Source organism: Kogia breviceps, chromosome 14 (genome assembly GCF_026419965.1).
Source record: "Kogia breviceps isolate mKogBre1 chromosome 14, mKogBre1 haplotype 1, whole genome shotgun sequence".
NCBI classification, from domain to species: Eukaryota; Metazoa; Chordata; class Mammalia; order Artiodactyla; family Physeteridae; genus Kogia; species Kogia breviceps.
The window spans coordinates 84,393,243-84,405,047 of record NC_081323.1 but is presented as its reverse complement, the minus strand read 5'-3'; the positions used below and the strand labels follow the sequence as shown (position 1 = coordinate 84,405,047).

Below are 11,805 nucleotides of genomic sequence, written 5' to 3'. Positions count from 1 at the left end.
AGAGGCCACAGCAGTGAGATGCCCGCGTACCGCAAAAAAAAAAAGAAAGAAAATATCAAGGTAGGAGTCCCAGGTCTGGTTAAGATGAGTAAATACACTCCACCCTATATTTCCCCCACTGATTACAACTAAAATCCTGGACAAATACATGAATCAATAATTGGAGGACCCTGAAAAGTAAGGAATAGCGGACAGATTGGAGAGAGAAAACAAAACTCATGGAAGGGTGTGGCAGTGAGTTTATGGTTCGGTTTGGTTTGGTTTCCTCCCATATCTCTCAGCTCAGACTCAGACCATCCTGAATCCCAGAACTGCACAGCAGGCACAGGAAGAAAAAGCTCCAACAAAAACCCTCCTTCTCCCATCAGAGGACGACTACAGAGAGAGTAGGAGGAGAACGCTAGTTTTATTTTGTAATCCTACCCAGCTCTGCCGTGAGGTAAGACCCAAAGAGGCACTCTCATGGCAGTGGTGGCAACCCAGCTGCAGCGGCAGCCATGCTCCCCCTGACAGAGACTAAGAGAGAGAAAACAATCCTTCTCCCTGATCACAGAAACTAGGAAAGAGAGCCCTTGTTGTTGAAAGAACCTGGGAGGCACCCCCCTTGCTTTTCTCTCTCCCCTCCCTCTCACTGCTTCCCCTAAAGGCAGATGCAGTTACAGGAAGTGCATGCAAGTGTTGAGGAAGATAAAACCTCAGCTTTCTATCTTTAAGAGGAGGAAGCTTGAAAGAGGAATTCCATCAGCTACATATGGAGCCTATGTCCAAGATACACATACATGGAACGGATCCTAAAAACATACTAAAGGCTTCGAGAACTAAACTGTGCTGTAGATCCCCACTCAGTCCCAGGGTGGCCCATGGGCAGTGGAGGAGCAGGGGGAGGAGAGGAAGGGGGTGGGGTACACACACAGGACAGATCCAAACTCCACAGCCAAGTTTTTGAAAATGGAAATGGCTTTGGAATCACATGCCCACAGAAGGCATGTTGGGACTTTGGGCTGAAGTTAGTCAGCTCAACTTGCTGCCAAAGCAGAGAAATCAACACTCTCCGAAGATTGTAACAGGACCCAGCATGTCATAGAGCAATAGTTAATATGTCCAGGATGTAATCCAAAATTACTTGAGATAGAAAGAAACAGGAAAATCTCAACAACCCACAAGGCAAAAGACGCACACCTCGAGATGACATAAATGTTGGAATTGTTAGACAAAGGCTTTAACACAGCGATGACGACCTTTCTCCACGAAATAAAGGTGAACAGTCTTGAAATGGATGGAAAGACAAGCATCTTAGCAGAAAATATAGCCCATAAGAAAGAGCCAAATGAAAACTTTAAAGCTGACAAACATGATCTTGCTGAAACAGAAAGCTAATTGGAAGAGTTCAGTAGCAGAATTGAGAAGACAGAGGAAAAGAGTCAGTAAACGTAAAAACAGATCAAAAGAAACTATCCAACTTGAACAGCCAGGAAAAATAAGATTTATAAAAATGAAAAGTGAGGGCTTCCCTGGTGGCGCAGTGATTGGGAGTCCGCCTGCCGATGCAGGGGACACGGGTTCGTGCCCCGGTCCGGGAAGATCCCACATGCCGCAGAGCGGCTGGGCCCGTGAGCCATGGCCGCTGGGCCTGCGCGTCCGGAGCCTGTGCTCCGCAACGGGAGAGGCCACAACAGTGAGAGGCCCGCATACCGCAAAAAAACAAAAAAAAAAAGTGATTAAAATCATGGCATAATTGATCATTTAGACCATGAAATAAAACCATTTTGTAGTATTTTCTGCAATAATAACTTCTGATATGTGACCACACTGCATCACGTGCACATGTCGCATAAAATGTGTGACATTTCCCAATCTAAGTGCTCCTTTAAGAAAAGGATTGATGATTCTAGTTGGGGCTGCCACAACAGAGAGAAGTTTCTCCAAACCGAAATGAATAAAACAAAACCACCTCCGAGCTATGATTCCAGAAATGTTGTCTAATCTGGCATTACTGTCAATGGAAAACAAATTATGTGAAGTATTGATTGTAACAACATACTTAGTGATTTTACTGGGAGAAAGAAAAAAAATAAATTTCACAAAATAAATATGTAATAATTTAAGAATTCTGTATGTCTTTAAAAGTCTCGCAAATATCACCAACGCATTAACAGAAACTGCAGGCTCATGCAATAATAATTAAATACAGTTGTTTCTGTTTTGCTAACTTTCACTGGTACAAAGACATATTTCTCAGTTTTGTATTAAGATGATCTACTTCGAAAGGCAGAGATAGAGCGCATGTCTCACTAAGCAGATTATGAGCAGACTCAAATATTTTGACATAAGGCATGTGGGCCTCTGGTTGTGCTCGGGCCGGGGACCCATGACTGGCAGGGACAAGCCTACGGTCCACAAGGAAGGTGACCAGCCCGCAGTGAACCTGACCACACCAGGGGGGCCACAGCCAGGAGGGACCAGGAGACACCCCCTCGACGACCTCTCTGTCCTCCCTCCCTCTGATCAGGACCCTACTGCTGCTCCCATGGTCTGAGCACCACGGGGCAATAGCCCATCAACCCCCGGGTAAGGGCAGGGGTGACAAGCACACAGGGTAGGCGCGGGAGGGAAAAGGGGAGACGTCCGGCACATTGCGGCAGCCCTATCATCAGAGGCCCAACAGGAGGACTTTACCCTGTTAGGCTACAGGAAGCACAGCTGAGTAATGCCTCGAGGTTTGGTACCTTCTCCACCACTTTTTTTTTTTTTTGGCCGCGTTGGGTCTTTCGTTGCTGCGCGCAAGCTTTTCTCTAGTTGCAGCGAGCGGGGGCTACTCTTCGTTGTGGTGCACAGGTTTCTCGTTGCGGTGGCTTCTCTTGTTGCGGAGCACTGGCTCTAGGTGTGTGGGCTTCAGTAGTTGCGGCACGTGGGCTCACTAGTTGTGGCGCACGGGCTTAGTTGCTCCGCGACATGTGGGATCTTCCCGGACCAGGGATCAAACCCGTGTCCCCTGTATTGGCAGGCGGATTCTTAACCGCTGTGCCACCAGGGAAGTCCCACCTTCTTCACCTTTAGAAACAAAATACACCAATTTGTACTGAGGAACATTGCTTTTTGTTTGTACCTAATTAATTTTCTACAGAGATCACAGTTCAATTAAGTCCCATGACAGGTTGGGTCCCAGGGACAGGCACTGGAGGTGTGGTCCACTCCCAATTTTCAGATATCATCCCTGGATTTTGGAGATGCCTTTCTCTCCTTTGGTCCTTGGGGTGGCCACCCTCACTCACTCGTCTCTGCAGATACAAACTCCCTCCCTGCTCCCCTGGGGTCTCATCCGCCCCCACATGCTTGTGTTCATTTCAGTGTTAACTCTTTTCATCACAATTTTGCTTTGTCCTTCAGTGGATCACTCTAGAGCCATTGGTCCGGTTGTAATGAAGCCCAATAGTAACACTAAAAGACAGAGGAGGTAGAGATTGAAGCGATGCGTCTACAAGCCGAGGAATGCTGAGGATTGCCAGGAGCACCAGCAGCTAGAAGAGGCAGGGCAGCATCCTCTCTGAGAGGCTTCAGAGGGCATATGACCCTGATGACATCGTGACAGAATTGTGACAGAATAAATTTCTGTTGTCTTAAACCAAAGATAAATACCAGGGACCAGTGACATGCAATGATGTGAAGTTTTGTGGGCTGTGATGAACTGCATCCAGTGTTCAGGACCTTAAGTGAGATCCATTTGCCAAGTCAGGACTTGCAAGCAAATTATCAGCCTTTCAGAGTGAGAGATTACTAAAAAGATATTACAAAGAGAGAGAGAGAGAGAGAGAGGGAGGGAGGGAGGGAGGGAAGAAGGGGAGGGAGTGAGGGGAAAGAGAAAGAAAAAGGAGGATTTATATATCAATCATAATTCATCATAAATTTGAATTCTGTGAAATACACATTTAATAAGATAATTTCATGGCTTTTTATCCTAAATTTGCCAAGCAACCTGAGGGTCGCTGGGGAGACCCCACAGACAGGGAGGTGCTGGAGCTGATTGTTAAATTGGGGGGAATGTTGCAAGCCCGTTGTTAAACACAGCCATTATTAAAAATTAAATAATACGCGTACAACAGTGTGAGTGTACTTAATGCCAGTGAACTGTACACTTAAATGGTTAAAATGGTAAATTTTATGTTATGTATATTTTACACAACAAAAAATATTAATCAAGAAAAAATAATATAAACTTACAATTAAATAAATTATACTAAAAATGAGGGAAGCTCATCATTTCCTACTTATTTCACCATATTTCACTACTACGTATGCTCTCGAGGTTACTGTGCTATTGTATCCTCATGGTGGGAAGGCTGTACAATAACACATGCTGTACATTTCCTCCTGACTCACATTCAGTGATTTCACATTGGTAGTTGTATTATCTGCTCAGGCTGCCAGAGCAAAATAGCACAGACAGGGGGGCTAAAAAACAGAAATTTATTTCTCACAGTTCTGGAGGGTGGGAAGCCCAAGATCCAGGGGCTGACAAGGTAGGTTTCACTGTGAGGCCTCTTCTCCTTGGCTTGTAGGCGGCCGCCTTCTTGCCCTGTGCTCACAATGGCCTCTGAGTGCAGACTCGTGGAGGACGCAGAGGGGGCACTCTGGGGTCACTTCTCATGAGGACATTACTCCTATTGGGCCAGGGCCCCCTCCTCATGACCTCATTCAACCTTAAGCACTTCCTTAGGGGGCGCATCTCCAAATACAGCCACACTGGGGGTTAGGGCTTCAACATACGGATTTGGGGTGAGGGGGGCACAGTCAGTCAGTCCATACAATAGTTAACTTGACACATGGAAACTGGAAAAGCCTACAAATCAGGACTCCTTTCCTGGAGATGGTTTGGTGACCACTAACCAGCACACTGCTCTGAGGGGAAGTGCAGACAATGATCTCCTGGTCCCATTCTTCTGAGTACCCTTCACTTCTCCCAGCCTGGGAGCTCAGCAAGCTCGGGGGTCAGCTTTGATCCCCAGTTCTCAGCCCTCTACTCTCATCTCCTAGAAGCCCAATCAGCATTTGTCAGATTGACCAGGAGCTGAAATGCATCCTGGTGGCACGAAAAGGAGGCTGACAAGAGAGGAAGTCTCGGTCCCACAAAGATGAACCTTGTGAATATGACAGAAGCAGGAACTACAGACGCAGCCTCTGGAGTTGACTGTGGGACGGATGACTCCCCTTCCCCGAGCCTCGGGTTCCTCACCTGGAAAGTGGGGGTAGTAACAGTACCGCCCTTGGAGGGTCCCAGTGAGGACGGGATGAGGTAACACAGAGGCCCCTGCACACGGCCTGGAAAGCTACATGGATCATCACACAGACACCCATCCTTGAAAGATCTCTCCTTCTTCCATAAAACGTCCAGTCAGCACTGACTGCCCCACTCACCGTGCCACGTGACAAGGACCCAAAGCCCCCTGAGCCAGTGTCCCAGTCAGTCCTCAAGCTTCTCCCTGTGTAGCAGGAAGACAACACAGAAAAGGGAAGCGTTGCTTGTTAACAGGGCCAGAGGGCTGTTGACCTTCATCACTGCGTGGGGAAGTGGTAGGGAGCTCGGGCTCTGGGCTCAGACCCAATGCTGCAGAGGACATTTACATGTGATGTGACCTCAGTTAAATCTCATAATCTCACTTGGGACCTGAGTTTCTTCCTGCATAAAAATAAGGATCAAACTAAACCCTGCCTACCTCCTGGGGTTGTTGGGAGAGTTAAGAGCTATTTTTAAACATAACCTGGATTTGTTTTAATCAGGTATGGTAAGACGCACATGCAAATGGCTGTTAAGAAGGAAGCAGTTTATATTCACAAAACCATAAAAACAAGATGCGCAGCACTCCCCGCAGGGCCATGCGGGGAGGCACCAGGGTCAGCCAGGAGGCAGAGGGAGGGAGGGGGAAACATGGGCAGGAGCCTTTGCTGTAGGTTCTGTGAGAAAGACAAGGCAAGGGAGAGCAGGCAGGTTTAGGATCAGCCGGTATGAGTAATGTCTGCGGGCTCTGGGGATTAGGGGCTCTCCCTAGTTGCCTGGTACCTGGCCCTGGGAGGAATACGGCAGAAGAACATGGGCCTCCTGGAGCATAAGAGCCAGACGGAGGAGGTGGTGGGGAGTGTGGGCTCTGGACTGGTTGGTTTGCCTATGACAGGCGAGCTCCTGGGCACGTCCATTGCTCTTCTAAGAACTGGCAGCCCTGGGAGGGACAGTCTCTCCCTGGTCAGTGAGGCCCCAGATGTCAGAGCATCAAGAATACAGCAAATAAGAAAACACAGCCAAGTCGAGTGCAAAGCACCCGACACACGGGGAGTGGGAGATGTCATCCCTGCCTGTTTCAACTTTGTGGGGCCTGGGTCTCCCTCTACTTGCTTCACGTAGTGAAGCAAGCTGACAGTCTTCGCTTCCCAGCTGGACTCTAGTTCCTGGAGGGCTCACTGCACGCCTGAACCCAACCAGGGCAGGAGAAGCCTCCTCTGGGCCCCTCCCTGCCTGGAAAACAAGAGGAAGTAAACAGAGCGCCGATGTCAGCAGAGGCCCGCGCGCGCGCGACAGGGACAGCCCATGGGAAAGAGCAGAGACCAAGACCTTGCCCTTCGTCCCTCCCCCTTCCCCGTGCTCTTTCTTTGCCTCCTGTGTCCTGCCTCGCCTCAGGGGCCACACTCACATTCCGCCTGCCTTTGTTTCCCCAGACCCTGGGAAGTGGCCAGCTGAATGAAGCACGATGAATGACCCCGCCCCCACGGATGGGCTGTGGAAGGAAGGGGAAGTGAGGGAGGTTAACGGGGGTGGTTGGTGGGGGAGGGGCAACCTCGGGTAAGCGCCAAGCTCACGAGGCAGACAGACCTGAGTGCGGTCCAAATCCAGACCTGGAGGGAACCAGAGTCAGTGAGGTCAGCTCTCTGAGCCTCAGTGTCTTCCTCTGTCAGATGGGAATCAAATTCCTTCATCTCGCAGGATTGCTGTGAAAGGTAAAAGTAACGCACAAAGCAGGTTCCCAGCATCAGTCCGTGCCCCAGGGCAGTGGTTCCCAAGCTTCATCAGGTCAGGCTGGGGCCTGAGAATTGGCATTTCCCACAATCCCAGGTTGATGCTGCTGGTCAACACTGTGATACCTGTGAATGGTATGACTATGTCAAATGGTAGATGTATGTTCGACTTTTTCAGGAATGGGCAAAGTAGTTGTACCATTTCACATTCCCGCCTGCTGTGTATGAGAGCTCTGTTTGCCCCACGTCCTTGCCAACACTTAGTATGGTTGGTCTATTAATTTTAGCCATTTAATAGATGTATGGTGGTATCTCATTGTGGTTTTCATTTGCATTTCCCTAATGACTTATGATGTTACACATCTTTTCATGTGCTTATTTGTTACCGATGTAATTTCTTTGATGAAGTATCTATTCACATCTGTAGCTCATGTTTTTTTAAAAAATAAATTTATTTATTTTTATTTTTGGCTGTGTTGCGTCTTCATTGCTGCGCGCAGGCTTTCTCTAGTTGCGGCAAGTGGGGCTACTCTTCGTTGCGGTGTGCGGGCTTCTCATTGCAGTGGCTTCTCTTGTTGCAGAGCACAGGCTTTAGGCACGTGGGCTTCAGTAGTTGTGGCACGCAGGCTCAGCAGTTGTGGCTCACGGGCTCTAGAGCTCAGGCTCAGTAGTTGTGGCACACAAGCTTAGTTGCTCCGTGGCATGTGGGATCTTCCCGGACCAGGGCTTGAACCCATGTCCCCTGTATTGGCAGGCAGATTCTTAACCCTGCACCACCAGGGAAGCCCTAGCTCATGTTTTTAATTGGAATTTTGTTTTCTTATTAATCTTTGAGAGTTCGTTATATATTCTGGATACAAGTCCGTTGTTAGTTACATGATTTGCAAATATTTTCTCCCTATCTATATCTTGTCTTTCACTTCCTTGACAGTTTCTTTTGAAGAACAGAAGTTGTTAATTTTGATGAACTCCAATTTTTCAATATTTTCTTTTATGGGTCAGGCTTTTGGTGCTGAATCTAAGAAATCTTTGCCTAACCCAAGGTCACAAAGATTCTCTCCTATGTTTTTTTCTTCAGTTATATAATTTTAGGACTTATATTTAGGCCTACAATTTATTTTGAGTTCTTTTTTCTTTTTTTTTTTTTGCAGTACACAGGCCTCTCACTGCTGCGGCCTCTCGGCACGAACCCGTGTCCCCTGCATCAGCAGACGGACTCCCAACCACTGCTCCACCAGGGAAGCCCATTGAGTTCATTTCTGAATATAATGTAAGTTCTGTTGTTTTTTTTGGTTGTTTTTTAAATTTAATTTTATTTATTTTGGTTGCACCAGGTCTTATTTGCGGCTTGAAGGCTCCTTAGTTGCAGCACATGTGCTCCTTAGTTGTGGCCGGTGGGGTCCTTAGTTGTGGCTTGCATGTGGGATCTAGTTCCCTGACCAGGGATCGAACCTACATCCCCTGCATTGGAAGGCAGATTCTTCACCACTGCACCACCAGGGAAGCCCCAGTTCTATTGGGTTTTGTGTTGGTTTTTCTTTTTGTATATAAATATCAAATTGTTCCAGTACAATTTGTCTAAAAGACTATCATTTCTTCACTGAGTTGCCTTTGCATCTTTGTTGGAAATTAATTGATCATAAATGTGTGGGTCTATTTATGTACCCTCTGTTCTGTTCCAGTAATCTATTTGTCTTCCTTGATGCCAATACATCTTGATTACAGTAGCTTTGTAATAATTAGTCTTGAAGTCAGGTAGCATAAATCCTCCAAATTTGTTCTTCAATTGCAAAGTTTTTTTGGCTGTTCTAGGTAGTTAATTTTCTATAGGAATTTTAGAATTGGCTTGTCAATTTCTACAAAAAAAAAAAACCCAAACCTACTGGGATTTTGACTGAGATTGTGTTAAATCTACATATTACCCGGGGAGAATTGACGTATAACAGTATTTAGTCCTCTCATGTGTGAAATCTCCATTTATTTGTCTTCTTTAATTTCTCTCAGCAATACTTTGTAGTGTTCACTGTTCAGATTTTGCACATCTTCCATCATATTTATTCCTAAATATCTGGCATTGTTAATAATATTGTATACAGCATCGTTTTCATCTCAATTTCCAATTCTTTGTTGTTAGTGTATATAAATAAAATTGATTTCCACATATTGATCTTGTAAACCCGCTTAACTCACTAATGGTTCTGGTAGTTTCTTTGTAGATTCCATTGGACCTTCTACATAAATAACCAAGTCATCTGTGAATAAAGACAGTTTTACTTCTTCCTTTTCAATCTGGATGGCTTTTATCTCAATTACTATACCTGCAAGATTTTAATTTATAGAGGTGACTGACTGACAACTCAGAGAGGTCATTGAAAGCAGATTTTTTTTTTTTTTTTTTTTTTTTTTTTTGCGGTCTCTCCCGTTGCGGAGCACAGGCTCTGGACGCGCAGGTCCAGTGGCCATGGCTCACGGGCCCAGCCGCTCCGCAGCACGTGGGATCCTCCCGGACCGGGGCACGAACCCGTGTCCTCTGCATCAGCAGGCGAACTCTCAACGACTGCGCCACCAGGGAAGCCCGAAGATATTTTTTTAAAGACTTTTTATTTATTTATTTATTTTATTTATTTATTTTTGGTTGCATTGGCTCTTAGTTGCAGCATGCAGGATCTTTACTGAGGCATGTGGGATCTTTCATTGCAGCATGCGGGCTTCTCTCTAGTTGTGGCATGCGGGTTTTCTCTCTCTAGTTGTGGCGCACAGGCTCCAGGGTGCATGGGCTCTGTACTTTGCGGCACGCAGGCTCTCTAGATGAGGTGCAGGAGCTAGTAGTTGTGGCGTGTGGGCTTCGTTGCCCTGCGGCATGTGGGATCTTATTTCCCTGACCAGGGATCGAACCCTCATCCCATGCTTTGTAAGGTGGATTCTTTACCACTGGACCCCCAGGGAAGTTCCGGAAGAAGATTTTTATTACTTATATTTCCCAAGGGAAGGGTGTACACCACCCCTTATAGGTGGGGAAGCACCAGAGTCATTCAGGAGGCAGAAACAAGAATGAGGATAGGGACCTCCCTGGTGATGCAGTGGTTAAGACTCTGTGCTCCCAATGCAGGGGGCCTGGGTTCGGTCCCCGGTCCGGGAACTAGATCCCATCCATATGCATGCCGCAACTAAGAGTTCGAATGCCCAAAGTAAGGAGCCCACCTGCAGCAATTAAGACCCACTGCAACCAAATAAATAAATATTTTTTTAAAAAAGAATGAGGATAAAGAAAACAGTTTTTCACAGACCTACTAGAGCATGGACTTGAGGATATGGGGAGGGGGAAGGGTAAGCTGTGACGATGTGAGAGAGTGGCAGGGACATATACACACTACCAAATGTAAATTAGATAGCTAGTGGGAAGCTGCCGCATAGCACAGGGAGTTCACCTCTGTGCTTTGTGACCACCTAGAGGGGTGGGGTAGGGAGGGTGGGAGGGAGGGTGACGCAAGAGGGAAGAGATATGGGAACATATGTATATGTATAACTGATTCACTTTGTTGTAAAGGAGAAACTAACACTATTGTAAAACAGTTATACTCAAATAAAGATGTTTAAAAATAATAATAATAAAAAAAGAAAACAGTTTTTATTATGTTTTCTGCAGGAAAAAAAAGGCAGGACAAAAAAAAGTTTAAGATTGGCTAGTTTGAATAATTCTGGTGGGTGTTGGGCTATAGATGCTTTCCTTAGTTGTCTGGCACCTGGCCCTGGGTTGATTTAGGGCAGGGGAAATATTGGGTTGCTGTGTGAGAGTTAGATAAAGGAGGTGGTTTAGAGTATGGGGCCAGGAGTGGATAGTTTGTATATGAAAGGCGTGTTCCCAAGAAAGCCCTTTGCTATCTATCTCTAAGAATTAGCAGTAACTCCTGGTCTCCCAGATGTCAGAGCATCAAGAATACAGAAAGTAGGGGGCTTCCCTGGTGGCACAGTGGTTGAGAGTCCGCCTGCCGATGCGGGGGACGCGGGTTCGTGCTCCGGTCCGGGAGGATCCCGCGTGCCGCGGAGTGGCTGGGCCCGTGGGGCATGGCGGCTGAGCCTGCGGGTCCGGAGCCTGTGCTCTGCAGCGGGAGAGGCCACAGCAGGGAGAGGCCCACATACCGCAAAAAAAAAAAAAAAAAAAAAAAAAAAAGAATACAGAAAGTAAGAAAACAGAGTTAGTACAATTGGCCCAGTGATAAATGGATACCAAACAGATAAATACAGAATCTAAGAAAATACAGCTAGAAAAATTTTATTTCGTTTCTTGCCTTATTATATGGCCTAGAACCTTCCAGCACAACGAATGGAGATAGTGAGGACGCACATCTTTGCTTTATCACTAATCTTCGGGGGAAAGCAGTAGGGTGAGGTGTCATGGAAGGGGAAGAGGCCGGGGCAGTAATGGACACGGCCAATGAGGAAGGGAGGATGGAAACTTGGGAGAAAGTGGGGCAGATCAAAGGCAGTGGTTCTCTCTCCCATGTGGTCCATGGCTCATAGCCCTCACCTGTCCCTGCTGCTGATCACAGTTTCTGACCTCTCCCTCATGCCTACCTGGACTAAAGGGCAGCACTTAGGCTCTGCCCATCTTTAAATCACAAAACTCCAGGCCCTCCTCCCACAAGCCTCCTCTTTGAGTAGAGCCACAGCACCAGGCTGAATCCCAGGCCCTCCCACGCCTACTGGGGAAGGGGAGATGAACAAACCTAGAGACCATGTGCCATCCCTGAGCAGAAACCACACCTCACAAATCCTACCCTCGTGGGGCTCCAACTGGGTCCA

The 11,805-nt window shown here is 47.0% G+C and overlaps 1 protein-coding gene across 1 annotated transcript in view; it reads right to left on the bottom strand.

Annotated features, from left to right (window-relative positions):
- Positions 1-6,918: 6,918 nt before the first annotated feature.
- The window catches only part of ZCWPW1 (zinc finger CW-type and PWWP domain containing 1), a 57,682-nt gene continuing 52,795 nt past the window's right edge, over positions 6,919-11,805 (bottom strand). The window contains exon 17 of the mRNA XM_067012551.1: positions 6,919-6,975. Coding sequence (XP_066868652.1) covers positions 6,950-6,975 — 26 coding nt within the window. The 3' untranslated portion in view covers positions 6,919-6,949. The remainder of the gene's footprint in view (positions 6,976-11,805) is intronic.